The sequence below is a fragment of the Rhinatrema bivittatum genome, chromosome 2 (genome assembly GCF_901001135.1).
Source record: "Rhinatrema bivittatum chromosome 2, aRhiBiv1.1, whole genome shotgun sequence".
Classification (NCBI taxonomy): domain Eukaryota; kingdom Metazoa; phylum Chordata; class Amphibia; order Gymnophiona; family Rhinatrematidae; genus Rhinatrema; species Rhinatrema bivittatum.
Window position 1 is genome coordinate 146,203,625 of NC_042616.1, and position 26,357 is coordinate 146,229,981.

The 26,357-nt window shown below is 43.5% G+C and overlaps 1 protein-coding gene across 3 annotated transcripts in view; it reads left to right on the forward strand.

Annotated features, from left to right (window-relative positions):
* The window catches only part of DNAJC1 (DnaJ heat shock protein family (Hsp40) member C1), a 652,900-nt gene that overhangs the window by 228,627 nt on the left and 397,916 nt on the right, over positions 1 to 26,357 (forward strand). For all 3 annotated transcript variants that reach the window (XM_029588718.1, XM_029588719.1, XM_029588720.1), the window contains one exon: positions 9,704 to 9,801. In XM_029588718.1, the coding sequence (XP_029444578.1) occupies positions 9,704 to 9,801 (98 nt within the window). The remainder of the gene's footprint in view (positions 1 to 9,703; positions 9,802 to 26,357) is intronic.

Here is a 26,357-nt window from a genome sequence, read left to right on the forward strand (position 1 = left end):
GCCCGATTGCCTTCTCTGTAGCAATGGTTCCCAAACTTGCCTGGGAAGATGCCATCCAGAAGAGTTTTCAGATATCTGTAAAGAATATGCGTTGATTTGCATGCAAATATATTTCATTTATATTCATTATGGATATCCTGAAAAGCTGGCTAGCTTGGTAGCTTACAGGACAGGTTTGGAAATCACTGCTCTATACTACTGTGTTCATAGTCCTTGAGATTCTACTGTGCCAAGGGTACAATCTAAGAAGCATTGTTGAGCAGTTGGTTTTTTTTTGTTTTGGTTTTTTTTCTGGTAGTCGTACCTGTAATCCACTCTTTCGGGCAAGTCCTTTATAGTATAACTGTTTTTTAGCGTCTAGTCAGATGAATCCGGAACCAGTGGGTTATGCACCTCTACCAGCAGATAGAGACTGAGCAAAGCTCAGAGCACAGTATATATACTCCTGTGGTGATATTAGCCTTCCAGTATTCGCAGTTTCCAGCAGATGGACGTGCATCTCCCTACTGGGGATTGCTTCAAGTTTTAGAAGGAGAAAGAAAGAAGTAAACTTAATTCACCCTGCTCTCCTGCGGTAATACCAAATGGACTCTCCCCCAGTTGAGAATTCCTGAGGTGATTTCTGAGGACCCTCAGATGAGTTCCTTGGTCCAGTAGCTGGTTTTCTGACCTGACGTGGACTTAGCTGTTAAAACAGCTGAAAGGCAGTGGATGTAGGAAGCCGACCGTGGCAGTGAAGGTAAATGCCCTCTCCCCCTGCAGCCGGAGACTCTCTGTATTCAACTGGGTTGGGCTGAGCTTAGGTAAAGTTTATAAAAAAAAAAAAAAAAAAGACAGAGAAGGAGTTTGTAGGGTTTCCTTCCTTCCTTCCTTCCTTCCTTCGGTCTCCGTGCTCAGCGTACCATAACTGATGTTCGTTCCCGCCCCCGAGGGAGGTTAAGGGACGTGGGCAGCCTGGCAGGTTGAGCAGCCTTTTTTGGGCTAGACCCAGCTCTTAGGCTTTTCTCTGTGTTACTGGGTGATAGACTGCAGCAGTGTTTTTGCACACTTTTTCCTATGTGTTAGGCTGCCCTCTTCAGGATTATCGGTTCGTGCAAATGTATCTGGATGTATATTCAGTTTCTGGATGCCTAGTCGGAATGTTTGCTTGGGCAACCAGTTTATAGTGACATCCTGTCGGCATCTGCTTAAGCCAGAGGGGTGGCTTACTGTATGCACAAATTGGGATGCCTAGCTTTGGGATGCCTAGCTTTGGGATGCCTAGCTTTGGGAAGCCTAGCTTTGGGAAGCCTAAATTTTGGATGCATATATTTTACAATGTGAATTCAGCTGGATGTATACCTTTCGGTCACCTGTAAGTGTTAGGGATGTGAATCGTGTGCCCTATCGTCTTAACGATCGAAATTGTCTGGCAGGAGAAGAAAATCGTGTTTGGCAATGGGAGTCAGTGCGCACTAACGGGAGTTAGTGCGCACTGACTCCCGTTAGTGCGCACTAACAGAAAATGATAATATTTGACACTTTTCAGGTCAGTTAAGGTCAGTTTAGGAATGAATATGTATTCCTATTGGCTGCCCTCTTATTTATTCATGTTACCAAGGTTCCCACTGACAGTATATGGGGGATGGGAAATGGAAACAGTTGGTAGCTTGACAAAAAAAGTAATGTGATCAATGTGACTAGAACTTGTGCCCTAACCCTGATACCAGGGGTGTTGTGATGTTCCTGTACACAGTGCCCTAACCCTGGCACAAGCTGGAGTCAGTGTGTGCAGTAAAGGAGACATTGCCTTTTCCACAAGCTGGAGTCAATGTGTGCAGGAAAGGAGACCTGCCTTTTCCCCAAGCTGGAGTCAATGTGCTGTAAAGGAGACCTGTCTTATCCCCAGGCTGGAGTCAGTGTGTATTTATTTATTTTGTGTTTCAAATCTTTGCGCAATGTTATTTGCCTTAGCTGATCTGGGATTGCGTTCCAGAATGAAGGGCTGGCAACGGAAAAAGTGCATCTTCTAGTGATGTCTAGTTTAGCTAGGTGGACAGCTGGAATTTCCAGAAGACTTTTGTGTAAGGAGTGCAACTGTCTGCTGGGTTGGTAAATACAAAGAAATATGCATAGCCATGTTGAGGAGTCATTATGAATTAGATTGTGTATAATGGACAGAATTTTGTATTGTGTGACTGGAAGCCAGTGTGTAGAGAGTGTAGGATTGGGGTTATGTGTTCTTTTGTAGAGATACCTGTCAGGATGCTTGCTGCTGTATTTTGAATTAACTGTAAGGGGTGGAAGCCAAGATATAGGGTGTTGCAGTAGTCTATACTAGTAAGGATAAGGGATTGGAGAACAATACGGAAATCATTTGCAAATAGCAAAGGACGGAGATATTTTAGCATGTGGAGTTTGTAAAAAGAGTTTTACTGTGGTGGAGATATGAAAGGACATAGATAAATGCGAATCAAGGACTATTCCGAGATTCCGTGCTTTGGAAACAATGGGAATTAGTAAGTCCTCTAAAAGTAGATGTGGAAGAGAACTGCAAGTGGAGTGGGGGGATGGTTGATAAATGTAGAATTTCTGTTTTTAGAAGTATTTCATTTGAGACGGTTGTGGGATAGCCATGAGTTGATTGTTTTAATATGAAGACACACAGTTGCAAGGGTATTTGACCAGGATATGGAATATGGTACAAAGAACTGGATATCATCTGCATAAATCTTAAATTGAATGTTGAGACTATTGAGAAGATGTCAGAGAGGTATTTGCTATATATTGAATAAGATAGCAAAGAGATATGAACTTTGAGGTACACCGGAAGAAGGGATATACCAGTCAGATGAGTAAGGACCAATATTTATCTGGTGTGGACTATTGGTTAGGTATGAGCTGAACCAGTTTAGTACAGTGTCAGGTATGCCTATGATTGTAACTCGTGAAGAAGAATTTTATGGTCGAGAGTGTCTAAGGCGGCTGAGATTTCAAGCAGTACTAGGATATAATCAATATCGGTATCAAAGCCTCATAGTAAGGTATAGAAAGAGGAAAGTAGTAGTGTCTCAGTGCTGTGACCCTTACGGAAACCATGTTGGTTTGGGTGAAGAAGAGAGTTCTCAAATAGATATTCAGAGAGTTGATGTAAAACTATGGATTCAATTAATTTAGCCAAGAAGGTGAGAGATGCAATAGGACAAAGATTAGTGATAGTCATAAAGTCTTCATTTTTTTTTCTTGAATTGGGTGGATGGATGTTTGTTTTAGTGAATCTGGGAAAATGCCAGAGTCTAAAGTTTGGTTTAAAAGGTGGCATAAAAAGGGACTGGCAAGCTCACTTTTCTTTTTTTTTTCCAATTTTTGAAATTTTACCAGGAAAAACATCCTTACAGAAAAGTCTCTCATAAGAGGAAAAAGCAAATATTCAAATATCACATATTTTTATCATATATGTTTAGACATTTAAATTAAAAGAAAAGGAAAATAGCAATTAGGAGCTTGAAGGAGCGTATTTCATCAGCAAATAGTATCATATACTTTAATAATAATGATGAGCATGCCTGGTATGCTACATCCAAATTTTCCTTTCTCAAGCCGAGCCTGTTGAGGCGACAGTGAGGGATCGTCCAGCCAAGAACGCTTTTAATTGTTCAGGTTCCTGGAATATATAGTTCGTATTTAAATATCTGATACAAGCCTTGCAAGGGTATTTCAAAATGAACCTGGCTCCCAATTTTAGAACATCAGGTCGCATCGTTAGGAATTCCTTTCTGCATGTCTGCATAGCTTTTATTACATCTGGAAATATCCATATAGGGTGGCCATAGAAGCAAACTTGTCTGTTTCTGAAGAATAAACGCATTACATGATTCTGTTCAGATAGAAACGCAAAAGTCACTAGCATAGGTTTCCTTTGACCTCTTGTTCAGAAGACATTTCCAATATGTTAGTTAAATCCAGAGGAAACTTGTTCTTCCATCTGGGTGCTTTGTTGAAGATAGAATGCTTTCACTACTATTGGTAAAGCAGACTCAGAATTTTCAAATTATGCTTCATATAAACTTTAAATAATTCCAGTGGAGAGATTGATTTAATTACTGGGAAATTCAATATACATAAATTATGAACTCTTAAAGCATTTTCAACTGATTCTAATCTATTAGAAGTTATTTGATCAGATTCAGTCAATTTATTTTGCTTAGCTTCTACTGAGAGCATTCTTCTATCCAGATCTTCTACTTTATTAGTGAAATTAGTTATTAAATTGTTTTTCACAGTCTGATTTTGGATTTCCACTGTTGCCTTAGAGTTTTAAAGGAGCTTTCTATAACACTCAACATAGTCCATATTCCTTCCAAAGATATTGCATCAGGTCTCTCTGTGAGAGGGCTCACAGAAAGCGCTCTAAGCTGTTTTACTCCCTCATCCTCAACAGTTCTCCAGCTCATCCCCATACCTTGTGTCGATAACAGTCCAGCTGCATCCTGAACAAGCGGTGTAGAAGCTCTCATGGGGTTCTCCATACCTCCTGGACTCCCTTTCTCCAGCTGATGTTTCTCTCTATCCTCTCCCAAGGCTTCAACTCGCCAGTCTCAGATGCCACCATCCCTGGCCATCACCATGGCCGCTCCTGCCTCGGCAAGGTAATGCAATGCTTCTGGGGTGAGCAGGTTTGCGCGGTGATCCGGGGCTCAGAGTTGTATCCAGGGTCAAGGGGGACGGCACATGCTCCTGAGCTGTTCCACCAGCAACCAAGCTCTCCGGTGTTAAGGGTGCAGCTCCCGCAAAGAAACTGGGGATTGTAGGCTGTCGAGGGTCGACTGTGGGTGATCTAATACTCTCACATCTTAGTCGCCTCTTTCGCTTGGTTATGAGGCATAAATTTTGTTTGAAGAATATGAAAATTCAAGAAGAAATCGACAGCGTTTCCTCCGGCGTCTCAAGCGGGACTATGCCTCTGTGGCCATCTTGCCCCCATGGCAAGCTCACTTAATTCTTTTAGAAGATGACCAGAGCAGGGGTTATAAGGAGATGTTGATATTTTAACTTTTTGTAGTATACAGGAGATAGTTGGGGGACTTGTATGTGAGAAAACAGACCAATTGCATACTGAAAGGGGGGGAGAGATGGATGATTGGAGGGGCGCATGAAACTTAGTGATCTTAGAGATTTTATGATGAAAGTGGGTTGCAATTGGTTGCAAAGTGAATCGCTGACTTCAGAAAGATCCAGTTGAGGAGGAGTAGTTAAGGATTTTACGATGTTGAACAGAACAGAGAGGTTTCCACTGAGGGCAGTTATTCTTTGGGAGTAGTAAGTTGGTTTTTTTTTTTAATTTGGGGTTGTTTTTTTTTAAGTTAATTTCTTTTTTATATTTCCTCAAGTAGGCGAAATGTGTGTGTGTGTGTATGTGTGTGTGCGTATATGTGTATATATATATATATATATCAGGTTTAGTCCATCTCCATCTGCTGGTAGAGGTGCATAACCCACTGGTTCTGGATTCATCTGACTATCCTAAAGAAAAGGAAATTATCAGGTAAATAGTAATTTCTTATTTCTTAGCATCTAGTCAGATGAATCCAGAACAAATGGGATGTACCGAAGCTACTCCCAAATAGGGTGGGAGGCTGCCCGTTGTCCAGTCAAAACCGCGCATGTAAAGGCTGAGTCCTCTCGGGCCTGTACATTCGATGATAATACCTGAAAAAAGTGTGTAAGGAGGACCATGTCGTAGCTCAGCAAATATCGACTGGAGATAACAATCTAACTTCTGCTGATGACACTGCCTGAGCCCTAGTGGAATGAGCCTTAATTTAACTCTGCAACGGCTGTTCAACATCCACGTACGCGGCCATGACTACCATCTTAATCCAGCAAGCTATTGTAGCCCACAAAGCCAACTTGCCCTGTTTACTACCACTATGGAAGACAAACAGTTGATACGTCTTCCTGAGAGGTTTAGAAACCTTCAGAAACCTCACGATATGTCCCTTAACATCCAAGGGTCACAACAAGTGATATTCCTCTGCTCTCATTTTCTCTGTCAGGCTCAGCCACTCACTTCTCTTGCTCTTCCCCCATCCAGACAAGACCTCACAACTCCCTCTTTTCCTATCCAATCCCCTAGGCTTGACCCTGCTTAGGTCTTTCTTTCCCCATCTTCCCTCCCTCCATTTTTTTTTTTTGCTCAGTACTGCCCCCCCTCCCCCCAAAAGGCTTGAATCCTTCAGTTCTCTCCAGCACAATTTATTAATTGTAATGGAAATGTTAATGATGTTTTAAAACCGTTTCGGTTTTGGTAAAGAATGCTGTATAGAAAATTTGTAAATAAGTTCAGTTTGTCTTGGCCTACCATGTATGCAAACTTGTCTCAGAAAAGAACTTTTTTAATCTGCCTGATTCTTACTTTCTTCCTCTGATCAGGCCTGCTTCTCAATTGTTTTATTCTTGTCTTATATCTGGGCTCTATCACAGTCCTTTCAGAATCTCATGTTAAGGGTAGAACACCTTCAGAAATGCGAAAGGAATTTGTCTCCATATATCCGGCATCCATTGATTCTTTTCTCAGTGCACTTGCTCAATTTTTAATTTTCCAAAGTATGTTTTTCCTATATATCTATACTTGAAAGTAATTTCTTTAAATAATTCTCTGGGCATTGAAAAATAGATTTGTCTTTATCGCTTTTTTTTATAACATTTCTATTAGTTTGATATAATTGGATCTAAACATCTAGAACGTGGTACTTTTTTAAAATCCTGACTTATACACCAATGTCAGACTCTGATGTGGGTGCTGTAGCTTGTATGCTCACCCTTGAACTCTTGGATTTGTCACTTAATACTTTCATAGAGTATAAATGTTAGTTCCTGTCAGTGAAATGCTTAAGCACTGTATCTGTGTATGCATTAAAGGGCAATAATGAATTGACAGGCTGCACACAGGCAACAATTTCTCTTCCAGCCTCTAAGGGCAATGAAAGGGGACCCCTTGCCACTCAGCTTCTCCCTATTTTTTATCTCGTGGATTATTAGGGGGTGGTGGTAGGTGGCACAGACTTTTTCCTGTGTCACACACACACACTCACTCACTCACTCACTCTTAGGTCAGAAACATGCTGGGCAGGGGGGGGGGGGGGGGAAGAGGGGAGAACCAGGGTTGTCAGAAGAGGCAAACAACTGCTTAGACTGCCAGGCCCAGGGAGCATTAATGCACTTCATCAGGGGACTGGCCACCAGTGCTACATGCCACCATTGTAGTGGAACAAGCATTCCTTAGACCCTATGTGGCTGCTGGCTCAGCAAGCCAGTTATGCCATCCCAGCAGGCACTACCTGCCCTCCCTGGCAGCCATATTACCTACTTTGCCTGGGGCACTGTGCAACTCAGTAATAGGCCTGAGGTGAGCAGTGAGAAAATAGGAGGGGGAGAAGACTGGGTGCAGGGGATGCTGGGCAGGGAAAGGACCAGGAAAGGGGTACAGGCATGGGCAGAGAGGGGCTCAGTACAATACAGTGTTTTTAACATCAGATAAATTCCAAGTTGCTAAGGAGCAAGCCATGGGTCTCGAGTGAGACCTGAGGGAGGAAGGTACAGCCTACAGAGCAATTTCCCAAACAGCTGCAGCTGTCGGCTGGACTGAGCAAAAAGACCCGGTGACACATTCCCTCCCTCCATGTCCCCCCTCGGTTTTTCAACCCTACCATGCTCCCCATGTGTTTATCTCCCTTTTGTATCTATCACTTCTCTCTTCCCTCTCCTCACCCTGTATCTATCTGTCTGTTTCTCCACCTTATACTCTGTGCCTGTATCTGTCTCAGCTGGCTCACTGCAGCCCATCTCTTGGGTCCTGGCACAGTGTGCTGTGTGAGAGGGGAGGAGGAGGGGGGTGGGACCAAGAGGGTGATTGCTATAGAAATCCATGGAGCCACGAGTTGCTGAGGGCCATTCACCGCATAAGAAAAGAGGTGACGGCAGGAATACAACACAGTTCTCCTCTGAGAGGCTACGACCCTGCCTTTCTCTCCCTGTAACTAGGAGTATGTGGGGAAGAGGAGGAGCCTCCCGCATAACCGGACTCTTAGCGTTCAGTCGGTACTTGTGACTGGACACTGTACAGCATACCTGAAAACCGGGCAGTTGGCAACCATACACTTTCATGTAGGTTCTGAAACCTCTATGTGCATGATGTTAAACTTCTTTGCCCTTAAATTTAATTTGGTTGGTTGTGTTTTGGAGTGGTCTTATCTGTTCACCAAGCACAAAACTCCTTTTGTTCTAATTTGTGGATGTCCATGCATCTTACATTCTGATAGACATCCTTCACTTTGGCAGTCTGTGTGAATCTGTTGAGACCGCTTGTTAGAGAAAGTGAAATTGCTTACCTGTAACTAGGATTCTCTAGTATCAACTCAGTGGATTCATGCAAACACCCCTTCTCCTTGCAGCCTTGCATTCCCTTCTCTCTTGAACCTTTGCAAATAAAACTCCAGGGTGGCAGGTTGAGCAGGCTGCTGGCAGTGTAGTTCTCTGGTTGCTTAGCAACCAAATCAAAAGCTTTGAAATTCCAAACTGTCAGCTCAGGAAGCTACTTTGACTCAGCACAGTATGGTCATATGTCTCATATATGTGAACCCATTGAGCTTGTGTTATTAGAGAACTCTTAATTATAAGAAAGAAATTTCACTTTTTGTGGCTTACTATGTTTTCTGAGGATAAAAATTGAAAAATGCATTTTTCCCCCTGTGTACTAAAAACACAAACCTTGCAAAGACTACATTGTCTCCAAGTGCTTATAGTAAAGCAGATACATGTCCTTCTGTTTCAATAGTTTCTATGTTCTTAATGTTTGGCAAACCTTTCCAGTCTCTGATCATGTTCTGCTGAACTTATAGTAGCTTTTATTGTCTTTCCTTTTCTTTTATTAACCACCTGTGTTTTTAACATGGGAAAGGGATGCCATCTGGCCCTGAGTGTTCAGAGGTTAGTGACCTCTGCTCTGACATAATTCCAAAATAAAATCCTGAATTATTTGAACTGAAACAGTGCCTCTGTGTGATGACTATCTGTGTTTTCAATATGAAGAGCAAATTGCTTGCATGTAAAATGAGAATGTACTAGGGGAAACAAGTGCTGAAGTTTTCAACCCCCTGTAATTAGAACATCATAAATGAGAGGTTAATAAAAACCATTTTAAGCTAAAGAGTTTTAGTAGTAAAATGTTTCTCAGTTCAGTTTCTTTAGTTTTGCTGCATACTCCATTAAAAAAAAAAAGTCAAAATAGGAGCTTAAACGTAAAGCTGTACTTCTTATATATATATATATATATATATATATATATATATATATATATTTATATATATATATATATAAGAAAAAACAAAAATACAGTTCTTTCTATGAGACTGAAAGCATTTATATTTTTGAAGCCCATTTGTGAAACTTGAATGAGATTGGAGACAAACTGAATGCCTTTTGCTTGGCTGCAAACTTTGATTGCTATGGCGATGCACATGAGTGACAGGAATCGGCATCCTGTGTGTCTAAGAACTGGATACCATGACAACAGGTACTGTAGAGTGTAGATTTTGCTTACACAGCATAGATGTTGCTATGTAATGTTTATCCTCCATATGTGATCTCAGTAATATTGTGCAGATTCTTGTTAATGAGAACCTGTAACCAGGATTTTTATTTGTTTAAATCCTCTTGTTACAAGGACGAGCTGCTAAGCAGAAAAAAAAAAGAAAAGAAGAGGAGAGCTGGAAACAAAAGTGCTGATGAAGTAAAATGTGGTCCTTCAGAAAAAAATGAAAGGTAAGAGCACTTAGTAAGGGTCATGTTTAATTGTACGTCACCCCACTTCCCCCATAATATTATTTGTTTTTCATTTAAGTTTTTTGTTTGGGTGCTGCTAGTCTGATTTAGTTAAGACAAGTAAGAAGTAAAAATATCTCTAATTCCTTGAAGTGACATTTCTTGTATTATACATGTAAAGAAAGTGTCTTGCTTGTCTGACATAACATCTCATACAAGTATGAATACGTTTTTGTCAATGACCTATGGTTGTTACTAAATGAGTTCAAATGTTGTGTAGCTATTGGCCAATAGCACCAAACTTCATGAATACTGAACAAATTCCTACCTAAATTTATCTTGCTGGTTTTGCTTCCATATGGAGTTAATAAAAAGAATTATCCCAGGACAAGCAGGATGCTAGTCCTCTCACATATGGGTGACATCAGTAATGGAGCCCTATGTACGGAAAAACTTCTTCCAAAGTTTCTATGAAACTTTTGGCTGGCACCAGAGGTGCCTACTGAGCATGCCCAGCATGCCATGATATTCCCTGCCACAGGGGTCTCCCTTCAGTCTTCTTTTTTCCGCGGAGCAGTTAGCCTCGCGGTTACTAGGAGTCCTGTGGAGAATTCTCCACAACTTTAAACTTTAAAAAAGTTTAGAAAAACTTCAGCTTCAAGGGTCTCCCCTTAGTATACCATCGCAGTAAGTTTTTCTCCTTCTTTAGTGGTTCTGTTCCGTTTTTTGACCGAGTTTTTATCCCAGGTCATCGGTCGTAGACGGCTGTCCGGCCTACAATGGCTTCGGGATTCAAAAAGTGCCCCAAGTGCACTAGAAACATGTCGATTACTGACCCCCACCAAGACTGCGTTCTCTGCCTCTGTGAGAACCACGATGTTAGGGCTTGCCCCTTGTGTGCCACCATGACATCGAAAGGACGTCGTCTCCGGCTGGAGAAGATGGAACAACTGTTCAAAATTCAGCTTTTACCGGCAGCATCATCCTCAATGCAATCATCTCCGGCTGGGTCGATTTGTAAGGTGGTGTTGAAGAAACGAGTCCCAGGTTAGTCGGGAGATGCTCCTCTTTCCTCCCCCTCGACATCGGGTAGCGAAAAAGCCCGGGAAAAAGAAAAGCATCGCCTCTGCATCGTAGGCCGCATATGGCGACCACCGACCCGATTCCCGGGGTGCCATTGACAGAAATCAAATCGACAACTAAGAGACCCCGGCTCGACGTTCAGGCTTCGGAGCCATCGATACCAGGGCGATCCCTGCCGATTCCGGCGCAGGGAACCGTACCTTCTCAGGGCTCTGAGGAGGTACCGGCATCGCCACTACCGCCTCCCCCCATGGGTGCTCTGTTCTCACCATCCATGTGGGCGGAAATTGATGTTTACATATGTCAAGCGGTACGGGACGCATTCCTTGAAGCGATACCGAGGCCACAACCTTCTATACCAGCGATGCCATCGATGCCGATTCCGGTACCGACAGGAATCTCACCCTCTGTACCGATGTCACCGCCCGCTCCGGCAGTTACCCTCGATGCTGATTCTGGCCATTCCAACACCAGGACCATCAATGCCGATTCCAGTGCCACCATCGATGCAGATTCCAGAGGTCTCCATGTTCCAGCCTCTCATGGACAAATTGTACACCTTCATCCAGGTTTTTTCACATAAACCTCAGGATGTGGATCAAGACATACTTCCAGAACCACTACCTGGTCCTTCTGGCATTCTCCCACCTCTGAGGCCACAATCTCCAGCAATTCCTGAGATTCAATTCAGACCTTTCAGACCATCAGGTCACCCAGTAGAAACTGGAACTGAGTCTGACGCAGATGTCTCTTCAGATGAAGATATGTTGTCCCAACCTTCACCACCAGAGGATAGGAGAAAATCACCTCCGGAAGATCTTTCTTTCTTTCTCCAATTTTGTCAAAGAAATGTCAGAAACCATACCTTTTTCACTTCTATCTGAACTTGATGCCAGACAGAAGACATTAGAGGTGCTACAGTTCGTAGATCCACCTAAGGAAATACTGGCTATACCAGTACATGAGGTCCTTCAAGAGCTCATGTACAGATTGTGGGAGCACCCTGGATCAGTAGCATCGGTTAACAAGCGGGCAGATGCTACATATCTCGTCCAGCCTATACCTGGCTTTCAAAAATCTCAACTACCACACCAGTCGGTGGTAGTTGAGTCAGCCCAGAAGAAAGCTAAAAGGCTTAAGACACACGCTTCCACACCACCAGGGAAGGACAGTCATTTCCTGGACACTTTGGGCAGAAAGATCTTTCAGGGCGCAATGTTGGACTCAAGAATAAATTCTTATCAGTTATTCATGAACCAATACCAACGCAACCTCTGGAAACAGGTAGAAAGCCTTACACAAGATCTTCCAGAACAGTTTCAGGAGGGTTTCTCACAACTTGTGCATAAAGGCCTAGAAGCAGGCAAGCACGAAGTGAGAGCCACATATGACAGTTTCGAGACGGCTTCTAGATTATCAGCCTCAGGTATCACGGCTCGTAGATGGGCTTGGCTAAAATCTTCGGAATTAAGGCCAGAATTCCAGGAGAGATTAGCCGACCTTCCTTGTTTAGGTGAGAACCTATTTGGAGACAAGGTCAAAGAAGCAGTGGCGACCATAAAGGACCACACAGAAACCCTCAAGCAACTATCACTGATTCCTCAGGAGACACAACAACCTTCTAGAAGACCTCCTAGAAGAGAAGTTAGGAGACCTTACTACCGTCCACGATGATACTACCCTCCAACCAGCTGGTCAAGACAAGCACGTCCCACTCAGCATCCTCAGGCTCAGCAAAGGCCTGCTAGGCCTCAACCATCTGCTCAGACTGCATCTACATCAGGCTTTTGAAATTCAACCGGAGAGCAGAACCCCCTTTCAAAATCCACTTCCACAATTACCAGTCGGAGGTCGCATAACCTATTACTATCACACCTGGACCTCCATCACAACAGATCAATGGGTACTCTCAATTACAGCTCAGGGGTACAGATTGGATTTTCTCACTGTACCAAACTAAAATCCACCTCTCATCTTGGACAGTGAATCACCACTCCAAAATCCTAAAAGCAGAATTATCCACCCTTCTGAGAGCCAGGGCCATAGAACCAGTTCCCAAGCCTCAGCAGGGCTGAGGATTCTACTCCCGCTATTTCCTCATTCCAAAGAAAACCGGGGGCCTACGTCCAATCCTAGATCTCAGAAATCTCAACAAATTTCTCAAAAAGGAGAAATTCAGGATGGTATCGTTAGGCACCATGCTACCTCTTCTACAAAAAGGGGATTGGCTCTGCTCCCTGGATCTTCAAGTCGCCTACGCTCACATTCCCATCTTCCCTCCTCATCGATAGTACCTGCGATTTCTGGTCAAGGGACAACATTTTCAATACCGAGTGCTCCCATTCGGCCTAGCCTCAGCACCTCGAGTGTTTACAAAGTGTGTGTTAATTTATTTATTTAAAAGCTTTTATATACTGGAATTTAGCTGGCTGCCTTCATTCCGGTTTACAGATACAACAACTTAATACATTTGGGAGCAACTGACAACAAACAGGAAAACTGACATCAAATGAATTAAAAATAATAAATAAGAGACATCAAACAATTTAAAAATCAACATCAAAATGCAACTTGGATAACTTATATCAACTATTGTAAGTGAAGAGGAGAAGGGCAAGGAGTATAGTCCGGATTATGATATAGTGTAAGGCGGCGAGTATTGGAGCTAGATGAATCTATGAAAAAATAATTATTACAAGCTTGAGAGAAGGTGTATAGTATTGACGTGACGGTACATTAATGGTTTAAAACGAGCTCTATGATATTCTTGATATTGCGGTTATAAAATTGACTGTGGTTAGGTGATGGATGTTATGAGTGGTTAGCCAATTCCATCTTTGAAGGTTTGTCTGAAGATCCATGTTTTGAGTTCTTTCTTGAAAGTTTTGGTGTTGCTTTGAGAACTGAGGTGTTCCGGTAGTGAGTTCCATAGTTTAGGTCCTGCTATGGAGATGGCTCTGTTTCTTATGTAGGATAGCTTAGCTAGAGGTAGTAATGGGACGTTTAGCTGTACTTTTCTCGAGGATCTTGTAGTGCGTTGTGATCTGTGTTTTTTTTATGATGTTATCTAGGGCAGTGTTTTCAGTTTTGTATATTGTATTGTGTAAGATGGTTAGTATTTTGAATTCAATTCTTTTCTCTACTGGAAGCCAGTGGAGATTGTAGAGTACAGGGGTGATGTGGTCTGATTTTCTTTTGCCAGAGAGGACACTTTTGCCAAAGTGTCTTGCAGTAGCGGTGGCACATCTTCACAAACAGAGTGCACGTATTCCCTTACTTGGACGACTGGCACATCAGGAGTCAGACACAAGAAGGAGCTCTCAATTCCCTCAAGCTCACAGTCAACTTGCTTCACTCCTTGGGGTTTCTCATCAGTTATCAGAAATCCCATTTCACACTATCTCACCTGTTACAATTCATAGGTGCAGATCTAAATACCATCACAGCAAAAGCTTTTCTTCCAAGAGACCGTGCTCAAACACTCGTTCTCCTGACACACTCTTTTCGCACTCAATCTCAAGTTACAGCTCATCAGTGCCTCACCCTACTCGGTCACATGGTCTCCAGTTCATGTCACTCCCATGGCCAGATTGACCATGCGACTAATTTTATTTATTTATTTATTTATTTCAAATTTGTATATACCGGCATTCGAGACAGCAGTCACATCATGCTGGTTCACATAAAACAGGGGTGCATAGTAAACATAACTATAACAATGGTGCTGAAAAGGCAGTTACATATAACAGGGTGATAAGAACTTGGCTGAGAAGGAAGAGAAAGGACAGGATTAATTCACACAGGTAAACGATAGAAGATATGGTTAATCAAGATATGGTTAATCAAGGTGTAGTTGGAGATTAGTTGACCATGTTGGTGTCTGGGAAAGCTTGTATGAATATCCAGGTCTTTAGTCTTTTTTTGAAGGTTGAGATGCATGGTTCTGTTCTGAGATTTGAGGGGATGGAGTTCCATAACGGTGGAATGGCTGTAGAGAAAGCCCGGTCTCTTAGTGTGCAGTGTCTGGTAGATTTGGACGGTGGTACCTGTAGCGATCCTTTGTATGCATCTCTTGTCGGTCTTGACGAATTGTGTAGTCGGAGAGGGATCTGTATGTCAATGGGAGCCAGTTGGTGGATGATTTTGTATGTGGTAAGAATGGCCTTGTATATTATTCTAAAGTGTATAGGTAGCCAATGGAGGCTCTTTAGAATGGGGGTTATGTGGTCCCTTCTCCTGGTATTTGTCAGAATTCGTGCAGCTGCATTTTGCACCATCTGAAGCGGTTTGGTGTATGAAGCGGGAAGGCCGAGTAGGATGGTGTTACAATAGTCTAATTTTGAAAAGATGATTGCTTGTAGAATAGTTCTGAAATCTTGGGCATGGAAAAGAGGTCTAATTCTTTTCAGGACTTGTAGTTGGTAGAAACAGTCTTTGGTTGTTTTGTTAATGGTGGCTTTGAAATTCAGGCGATTATCAATTAGGACTCCTAGGTCTCTCACTTGTGTGATTGTTGGCGTGGCTTGTTGTGCAGAGGTGATGGTGCTATTTTCTGAGGCGATGAGCAGGAGTTCAGTTTTGCCGGAATTTAATACCAGGTTTAGGCTGGTGAGGAGGAGTTTAATTTTTTGAAGGCATGTGTCCCAGTAAGCCAGAGTTTTAGCGACGGAATCCTTGATGGGTATCAGGACCTGTATATCGTCCGCGTAAAGGAAGTGTTTGAGGTTGAGGTCGGTGAGAAGTTGGCATAACGGTATAAGGTAAATGTTAAATAAAGTAGGAGACAGGGAGGACCCCTGTGGGACTCCTACTGACGACGGATGTTGAGAGGATTCTTTGTTCTGTATCTTGACCTTGTATCCTCTATTGCTGAGAAATGATATGAACCAAGATAGTGCTGTGCCTGAGATACCTATGGAGGCTAACTGGTTAATGAGTAAGGAATGATTGACGGTGTCAAAGGCTGAAGAAAGGTCCAGTAGGATCAGTAAGAAGGCTTGACCTTTATCGAGGCCCAGGATGAGGTGATCTGTTAAGGAAATGAGGAGGGACTCCGTGCTTAGTGTTTTGCGGAAACCGTATTGTGATGGGAATAAGAGGTTGTTTTCTTCAATGTAGTTTGAGAGTCGGATGTTCACCAATTTCTCCATAATCTTAGCTATGAAGGGGAGGTTGGCGATTGGTCGGTAGTTGTTTGGGTCATTAGGATCTAGATTAGGTTTCTTGAGTAATGGTTTGAGAGAGGCCAATTTTAGGTCATCTGGGTAAGATCCTTGTGTTATAGAGCAATTTATGATGTCTGACAGGGATTTGGAGATGGAGTCAGGAATTGATAGAAGTAATTTCGAGGGGATGTGGTCCGAAGGGTGAGAAGATGGTTTCATTTTCCGTAGAATACCTTGGATCTCAATGGAAGAAGTGAGTTCCAGTTCTTCTAAGCGGGTATTTTTGAAGGTGGTCTGAGGAGGTGTTGAAGTAGATGCGGTGTTGGGGGGCAGCTGAGTTAGAAGTTTGCTGATTTTGTTATTGAAAAATAGCGCTAGTTCTTCCGCTTTAGATTTTGCTTGGTTGAGGGCGATTTCTGATGGGTTTATTTGAGTGAGGTTAGAGACGTAGCTAAAGAGGGCTTTAGCGTCGAAGATTAGGTGGTGGATCTTGGATGCGTAGTAGTTCCTCTTGGATCTTAATGTATTCGATTTGTATTGGAGAAGAGTCGATTTATAGGTAGATAGAGTGATGGTACATGGGTTTTTACGCCATTTAGCCTCATTTTGTCTTAGCAATAGTTTAAGCTTTCTTAGCTCTAGGGTAAACCATGGTTGTCTTTTGGACGAGTTGGGGTGAGGTTTTTTTGTAGTAAGGGGGCATAGCTTGTTGGCTATTGATTCCGTGATGTTGTTCCAAGATTGAAGCGCTGAGTTTGGATTGGTAAGGTCTACTTGGGTGAGATGTGATAATAAGTGATTGCTAAGATCTTCTGTGGCGCATGTTTTCCTGTAAGTGAAGCAATGTGAGGGTATGCGAGATGGACTGGTATCTTTTATTGAGAATGAGGAAGTTATGAGGGAGTGATCTGACCATGGTACCTTCGTGCAGGAGGGGTGCTGGACCGGTTTGATTGCTGTATTGACGAAGATAAGGTCTAACGTGTGTCCGGCTTTGTGTGTGGGTTTGTTAACTAGTTGAGTGAAACCTAAAGCGGAGTATGCTGTGAGTAAGGCTTCGCAGTTGGGTGATAATGTGCAGGGTGAAGTCACCTAATATTATCGCTGGGGCATCTAGATTGATAAGGGAAGTAGTTAGTTCAACCAGGGGAGATGCGTCTGTTTCCAGTAAACCTGGAGGAGCGTAGAGAAGTAAAATTTGGAGTTTGTCTGACGAGAAGCAGCCAAATTCGAGTTTCGAGTCGTTATTGGAGGAGTGTTGAGTGAATCTGTGGTCCTTTTTTGTAGCTAGGAGGATTCCTCCTCCTTTTTTTTTTCCATGACGTGGGATTGAGAAGAAGTTGTATGTCTCCGTGGGTAATTGGTTAATTATTGCAGTGTCTGAAGGTTTGAGCCATGTCTCAGTAATTGCGCATATGTCCGGTTTCACATCGATGAGATAGTCGTTTAGTATTACTGATTTCTTAGTTAGGGATTGTGCATTGAATAGTGTTAACGTAAATAGTGTGAGGCCTAGCAGTTGGGTAATGGGAGAGATCACGATTGGAGAGAGGGATTTAAGGTTATGGTAATGGGCTTGTCGAGTTGAATATCCTTTGGAAGGAGGACAGTGTGGGAGGATTGGGATTGGAAAGGATGGGGACATTCTTCTTAGTTTGCTGGATTGGATGCTGGAGTGGCTGGATTGGATGCTGGAGTGGCTGGATTGGATGCTGGAGTGGCTGGAGTGGATGCTGGAGTGGATGCTGGAGTGGAGGCTGGAGTGGAGGCTGGAGTGGAGGCTGGAGTGGAGGCTGGAGTGGAGGCTGGAGTGGAGGCTGGAGTGGAGGCTGGAGTGGAGGCTGGAGTGGCTGCTGGATGCTGGAGTGGCTGCTGGAGCGGCTGGAGTGGCTGCTGGAGCGGCTGGAGTGGCTGCTGGAGCGGCTGGAGTGGATGCTGGAGCGGCTGGAGTGGATGCTGGAGCGGCTGGACTGGATGCTGGAGCGGCTGGAGTGGATGCTGGAGCGGCTGGACTGGATGCTGGAGCGGCTGGACTGGATGCTGGAGCGGCTGGACTGGATGCTGCGGTGGATATAATGAGTTTTATATTGGCATTAATGCAGGCAGAAAACTTCGTAGAGCTTCAGCACTTTTACTGTCTGTTATTATTGTATTGTTTAGGCTGTAGTCATAGGCTGTAGTCACTTTCGTGGGTATGGGTCTTCCAGCTGTAGTCACTTTCGTATGCTGACAACTTGCTGAGATGGCGCTGGCTGGGTGCAGGCTGGTACTTGCTCGGTGAGAGCTGGAAGAACGTGAGCAAGATGGACGCTGGAAGAGTTCTGGTGCGGTAATGTTGTGAGGCTGCTCGGGGAAGCGAGGATCGAAACGAAGGGGCGAAACAAAGGGGCAGGCCCCTTTGTCGCGCTCCTTCGGCGCGCGACGCTCGGCGCGTGGCGCCTAGCAGTGAGGTTTTAAATCCCTGCCGGGCTCTCTCCGGTTGGTTGCCGGTCTGAGTTGGGGGCGGGCCTTATCGCGTTTCCCTTTTTTTCTTTTTTTCTGTTTTGGAGTTTTTCTTGCGTTCGCCGGATTGGGCCTCGGCGATCGCGGCTGGCGTCGGGGTCCCCCGGGTGGGGAGGCCGAACACTGACCTGACCTTCCCCCGGTGGGGCTCTGGCGCCGGTCGTGCAGGTCTTCGGTCGCCGCGTGGAGAAGGAGGAAGCGGCGCCTAGCAGTGAGGTTTTAAATCCCTGCCGGGCTCTCTCCGGTTGGTTGCCGGTCTGAGTTGGGGGCGGGCCTTATCGCGTTTCCCTTTTTTTCTTTTTTTCTGTTTTGGAGTTTTTCTTGCGTTCGCCGGATTGGGCCTCGGCGATCGCGGCTGGCGGCCGGCGTCGGGGTCCCCCGGGTGGGGAGGCCGAACACTGACCTGACCTTCCCCCGGTGGGGCTCCGGCGCCGGTCGCGCAGGTCTTCGGTCGCCGCGTGGAGAAGGAGGAAGCGGCGCCTAGCAGTGAGGTTTTAAATCCCTGCCGGGCTCTCTCCGGTTGGTTGCCGGTCTGAGTTGGGGCGGGCCTTATCGCGTTTCCCTTTTTTTCTTTTTTTCTGTTTTGGATTCAAGCCATTCAATCATTGTCCACTCCCATTCAGATAACGCAGGAACTGCGTTTCTCCCTCCACTGGTGGACATCAATAAACAACCTGCTCAAAGGTCTGCCTTTCCAGCAACCAGTTCCACAAGTGACTTTAACTACAGATGCATCCACCTTGGGCTGGGGAGCACACATTGGTTATCTAAAGACACAAGGCATGTGGACAAAACTCGAAGCCTCCTTTCAAATAAACTTCCTAGAGCTTCGAGCTATACGTTATGCGCTACATGCGTTCAAGGACTGCCTTTCACACAAGACTGTTCTGATCCAAACAGACAACACAGTAGCCATGTGGTACATCAACAAACAAGGAGGGACAGGTTCCTACCTCCTTTGCCAAGAAGCAGCACAGATTTGGGACTGGGCCTTGGCACATTCAATTCTTCTACGGGCCACTTACCTAGCGGGCATCCACAACATAGTAGCAGATCGCCTGAGGAGTCAGTTCCAACCACATGAGTGGTCCCTAGATCCAACGATAGCAACCAAGATCTTTCAACGCTGGGGTCAACCAACAATAGACCTCTTTGCATCTCACCTGAACTACAAAGTGAACAATTACTGCTCTCTGCTCCGGCAGCAGAACAGCCTACCAAAGGACGCCTTTGCTCGCCATTGGAATTCAGGCCTGTTATATGCGTATCCACCGATACCACTCATAACCAAAACTCTAGTGAAGCTACAACAGGACAAGGGAACCATGATACTCATAGCACCATACTGGCCACAACAGGTATGGTTTCCCACACTTCTAGATCTCTGTCAGGGATCCAATTCGCCTGGGAGTAGCTCCCAATCTCATAACTCAGGAACAGGGTCAGTTGCGCCATCCCAACCTTCAATCCCTGTCCCTGACAGCATGGATGTTGAAAGCTTGATCTTACAACCACTCAACCTTCCAACCACTATATCTCAAGTGCTGATAGCTTTACGTAAACCTTCCGCTAGAAAGAATTACTCCTACAAATGGAAACGGTTTACTTTGTGGTGCACTCAGAAATCTTTAGATCCTTTCACTTGCCCCACTACCTCACTACTAGATTACCTATACCATCTTTCAGACTCTGGTCTTAAGACTTCATCTGTAAGAGTACACTTGAGTGCAATCTCAGTTTATCATAACAAGCTTGAAGACGCACCTATCTCTACACAGCCTGTCGTCAGTAAATTTATGAGAGGCCTAACTCTCACATTAAACCTCTAGTTCATTCCCCAAGCATACAATGGGACCTGAACGTAGTATTAACCAGGCTTATGCGTTCTCCTTTCGAACCCATAGACACCTGTGACCTTAAATATCTTACATGGAAAACTGTCTTCCTCATAGCCATTACATCAGCTAGAAGAGTCAGTGAACTACAGGCACTTGTCACATACGAACCTTTTACAAAGTTCCTACATAACAGGGTGGTCCTCCGTACACATCCCAAATTTCTTCCTAAGGTTGTCACGGAGTTTCACTTGATCCAATCCATAGTTTTACCAACATTCTTTCCTAGGCCTCATTCCCACCAGGGAGAAAGAGCCTTACACACCTTGGACTGTAAACGTGCACTATCCTTCTACTTAAACCGCACAACAGTGCAAAGAAAATCCAGTCAATTATTTGTATCCTATGATCCAAACAAACCAGGCAAAGCAGTGGGTAAACATACTTTGTCAAACTGGTTAGCAGATTGCATACAGTTTTGTTATGAGAAAGCAGGCCTTACTCTTCCAGGGCGAGTAAAAGCACACTCAGTCAGAGCTATGTCAACTTCAGTAGCGCACCTTCGCTCTGTACCTATTCTGGACATTTGTAAAGCAGCAACATGGAGTTCTCTTCACACTTTTGCAGCTCACTACTGTTTAGACAAAGAAGGAAGACAAGATTCAGCATATGGACAATCTGTCTTAAAGAACTTGTTTCCAGTGTAATCCCAACTCCTACATCCAACCTGCTGTGATCTTCGGCTGATTCCTTTCAACAACAATACTTCACTGTTGCCTCAATCCCAAATGACTCAGCCTCTAGCTTGCTAATCACCCATATGTGAGGACTAGCATCCTGCTTGTCCTGGGATAAAGCAAAATTGCTTACCTTGTAATAGGTGTTATCCCAGGACAGCAGGATGTAGTCCTCACGAAACCCACCTGCCACCCCACGGAGTTGGGTCCGATACGTTTTATTATTTTATTTTTGGCTAATGCTAATTGCTACAAAACAGACTGAAGGGAGACCCCTGTGGCAGGGAATATCATGGCATGCTGGGCATGCTCAGTAGGTACTCTGGTGTCGGCCAAAAGTTTCATAGAAACTTTGGAAGAAGTTTTTCCGTACATAGGGCTCCATTACTGATGTCACCCATATGTGAGGACTACATCCTGCTGTCCTGGGATAACACCTATTACAAGGTAATCAATTTTGCTCTATTTTCATTAAGGCAATTCTGCTGCACGAGCACATGACTTTCAATACTAATATTTATGCAATGCACTCGTGTTTATGTACACTTATTACTGACAAATACAACCTTGTACAATGTTTTGTACTATTTAGTGTTTCGCAAATTAAGCATTCCTCTGTATGTTTTTGTTAATTTTAAAATGTAATTTCTGAATTTTTTTCTACTTTTATTTTGATTAAATTTCGCAATTTAATTTTATCTGTTGTACATCACTATTTATAAGCAAATCAAAGCAATTTCCAATAAAATGTACCTGATAGGAATGTTTATTAAATTTAATTTGTATATTTATAGTATTGTAGAGAAGTATATAATGCCTGAATTTATGTATGTTAATAAGGAAGGCTTAGGAAAGGAAATGAATAAGAATTGGTCTTAATCCTCTTGCCCCATTCTTTTCATGCCTTCTTTTTTCCTTACACATACCGTTCTGTTTTTTACCACTTGGAATGCTCTTCATTTTCTATAGCTTCCTCAGATTTTCTCTGCATTTCCTCTCTATCTCATGGTGGTAAGCCATAGGTTTGTTTTTTTTTGGGGGGGGGGGGAGGTTTGTAGGAAGTTTAATCTTTCTGCATTGGTCATTGTTATTGAGTCTTAAGTGGCATTGGGTAACAGGGTATTAATACCCCATGTCATGCAGGTTCTCAATCACAGCCAAAAACCAAGAAAACACTATCCTTATTCATATCTTAGACCCTGTACTTGAATCCCAGGCAAAAAGAGGCTGTGAATCCTGCTCAGTTGATTCATTCTTAAGAGAACTCGGCGTAACAAGTATGCTGCTGGTTAAATGCCAGGGGGAGAGAAGATGGTTTTTCCTGGAGATAGGCAGGCTGAATTAGCCATACTTATCTTGTCTGGGATGTCCACTACAGGGTGGGCTTCATAGAGCTTCACAGAGATCAGAGCTTCTCTGTTTTTATAGACTGTCTTTTCAACCGTATTTTTCTCTTCATCAACAAAAAAAAAAAAAAAGCCCAGCACTTTTCAGTGCTACCATGTCTCCACGGGATTCAAATTTTGCCAGTGCTGCAAAATTGTCTGCAATGGATGGTCACAATTATTACCTATACCTGGGACCAGAATACGACCAGGCTAACTGCCGACACTGCGGCCGCATATCCCCCCAGAGGCAGAGGGCCATGAAGATGGCCAAATTGTGGGAGGAGGGTTTAGACCGATGCTCCTCCCACTCCGCTCTGGGGCTTCACTCGGACAAGTTGGCTAAAGCCAAAAGGGCTTCCTCATTACAGCACCCCATGCATCGGAGGCACCGGATAGGCCCCATGCTGTGGAAAAGCGGCAAGTGTTGGGAGATATGCCGCACAGGCACATGAGTGCGTCAGGAGCCTCAAAGCAAGCACTTGCTCCAACGAGGGATCCAAATCAGCACCGTTGATGCAGTCAGTGGCGTATACGTCAACAGCTAGGTCCACTGACGATAGTCGCAGGGATGCGTCTGACACGACCGCCACATCGGCACCAGTCTTCCTGCCCAATGCTAGAAGCCCCGACACAGTCGACGCAAGAGAAAAGATCGCATTCGGCGGCACCCGAGGCACTGCATCCAAAACACCCAGTACCCCAAGCTATAGAACCTCACCAGCATAGGATGGGGCTTCCCACAAGAGAGCTTCTTGAATTGCAGATTTCTAACGTTGAGCCCCTCTTGGAATTATCCACCCTTCTGAGGATGGATCTACAAGATGCTTACGCTCACATTCCAATATTCCCTCCTTATCGCATCCCTTCATCCACCCTTCTGAGAGCCAGGGCCTTGGAACCAGTTCCCCAGCCTCAGCAGAGCATAGGATTCTACTTCCTTTATTTCCAGCTCATCGGAGCATGTATTCTCAGACCTTTCCTCCATCTCCAAGCGTTAGATGGCTTCTCCTCAATTATAGGAGCCCCTGCAGAAATGACACAAGTCTTCTTGAGGGGAGGAATGCACAGGGCACTGCATCCAGGATGCCACCTTTAGTCATCCTCCGGGTGGCAGTCTCTACCAAGGGTAGAAGGCGACAGATGGGGTCGGGCAAGGCTACCCTAGCATCGCAGGCCATGTCTCAGATGTCAGCGGTGCACCACTGCGAGTATCCCCCTATGTTGCCTCAACTGGACTCTGCACCAGAGGATTGCCCCCCTTCCTCTACTGGGATCCCCTCAGACCCACCTGAGGGGCAGCTGGAACCCTCTTCTCCCCCGGAAGAAGAGGGTTCTTCTCCCCCTTTCTTATTTAGTATTCTAGAGAAGGTAGAGACTCGGCTGGGTATCAAAATGAAGATGATCCTGGACCCCCGCACAGAGGTTTTGGGTATTCTCAAAATATTTGAAGTTCCAACAGAGCCCACCATCTTGGATCTATAATGGCAAAGACTTGGGATGCCCCATTCTTGGCTCAACCCACCTCTAGGAAGACTGACCTGAAGTTCAGGATGCGAGAATCGCCGTATTACAACACAGTGCAGCTTCCCCATGCCTTGGTGGTTGTAGAGTCTGCAATGAAGTGGTCCAAGAAGACTTGCCTCCATTCCAACCCCCCACCGGGCAAGGATTGTGAATATCTGGACGACTTTGGGAAGAGGACATACCAAGCTGAATGCGAAGATACAGCAGCATCAATTTTATATTGCCCAGTACCTGTATGAATGCCTACAGTCCCTGAAGCCCCACCTCGTCCACATTGCCTCGGATGGGGCTCCCTCGCAGGCGTTTGCAGACCTGGAAGAAGGCCTGAGACATTTACTGTGAACAATTTATGAGGCCTTTGATACATTGGCCAGAACGTTGGCAGGAGCAATTGAGGCCCGATAGCTGGCCTGGCAGAGGGCTAGTGCACCTTTCAAGAGGACGTCCATGAGAAGCTCACAGACCTTCTGTGCAAGGTAGATAACTTATTTGGTGACAATGAATTTTGTCTAAGGATGACTTGGGGATTATATAAATATGGTTAAAAGGATGTATGTAATTTTTTACTTTTTTTTTTTTTTTACAAAATGTATTAAGTAGGACATGATACAAAAATTATATTGAACAGAAGAATCTTTATTGTATTAATCTGCTTGAATAATAGCACTTAAGTACTATAAAATTAGATAAACTTTTGGAAAAGGAAATAAAATGAAAATTAAGTTGTACTTTTATACAGCCTTTCTCAAAATATGTTCAGCTAAAAAATAAAATTTAAAGCATGTTTTAAAAATAAAATTCTACTGCTACTTTTCTGTTCTGAGGCAAGTTAGAGGAAGAGTGACATTTGGAACACAGTGAAAGGTACCCTCATTTCTGCTATTGATTCACAGAAAGAAATAAAAGGTTTAAATAGTTCACACAGCAGGGGCATAAACAGGATCAATGCAGGATGGAGATCAGACTATTCTGCCTGTCTTCTCTTTTGATGACATTGAGTAATGCTTTGGTGAGCTACAAATGATATGAATTTTTATGTATTGCTTTATTTATGCTAGTCTTTTGTATGTAATTGTCTTAACTTGTGAACACTAGTGATGGTTAGTCTTGTTAATTGCTATAATTGTGAAACATTTGGTATTCATGATGAGTTTTGCAAATTTCCATCAGCCTGGCAAAAAAGATGAAAATAGTTGAATGTGCTTTGATACTTTAGTTTAATGCTTCATAAGTTTAGTTTCTTAGGGCTTTTTGCTTTAGATATAAAATTTAATTGTAATTGCCAGTCTTTTCATGGATTGTTTTCCTTTTGATGTACTTAGCTTTTTTTTTTTTTCCCCCCAACATGAATTTGGAGTAAGGAATATTATTTTAAAACATTTTGTATTAGCAACATGCATATATGCTTTTGGAGTATTGTGATCCAAAAAGCAAAAGATCAAGGACTTCCAGCATCTGAGAAGTCGGAATCTTATGAATTGCAATCCCTGTAATATAAAATGTATTAATGTATTTTTTTTGTCCATAGAGAATTTAAAAATTAATTCTTATAATTGGCTACCTTTTTTTCAAATACATTTCTAGCATACAAAGAGGATAGTTTGCATTTCTAGTATAATAGTATGTTGTAGTTCATTTGATTTTAACAGAATAAATATTCAGTATGCACTTATACCTTTCTGCTGCTTTCAGTTGAATCTGTGCTGACTGGTGGAAGTTGAGGGAAGATGTTTTCTGAGGAATGCTATTTTAGAAGAAGTGTGTTTTCCTGTTCACTATTTTTGTTATATGAAATACAATTTTCAGATGTTGCCAGCATTTTCAAAGATCTTCATTTTGCCAAATTATGACACTCTTAATGAAGCTACTTTTTAAAAACTTTATATAATCAAAACATTGTACTGCATTTTCCAGTAATTATCCTTTCTCAACTTCAGTGTCATCTCCATTCCCTCCTTTCTCCCCCTCCTTCCTCTATTTCGTCATTGATCTGGCATTACACCAAAGGGAATTGAGTTCTTGCATTTTTTAACTGCTTTTCAATGTGTACTTGCCAGAGCTTGTGAAATTAACTTAACCTGATATTTAGATGATTTCAATTTTGAAAAATGTATATGCAGACCTCATGTACCAATTGCCACTTGTAAACAATTCTCAGTAGAGATCATATCTGGCTAAAATTCATAAAGATTTGAGGGAGGAAGTGACGTCACTTCCCATGCTGATTGCTTAGAGCGGAGCTTCTAGTCCACCTGAGCTTTTTCAGGGTATAAAACACGCCTACCTGAGCGATTTGGAACCTGACACACAGTTTTCAGAAGC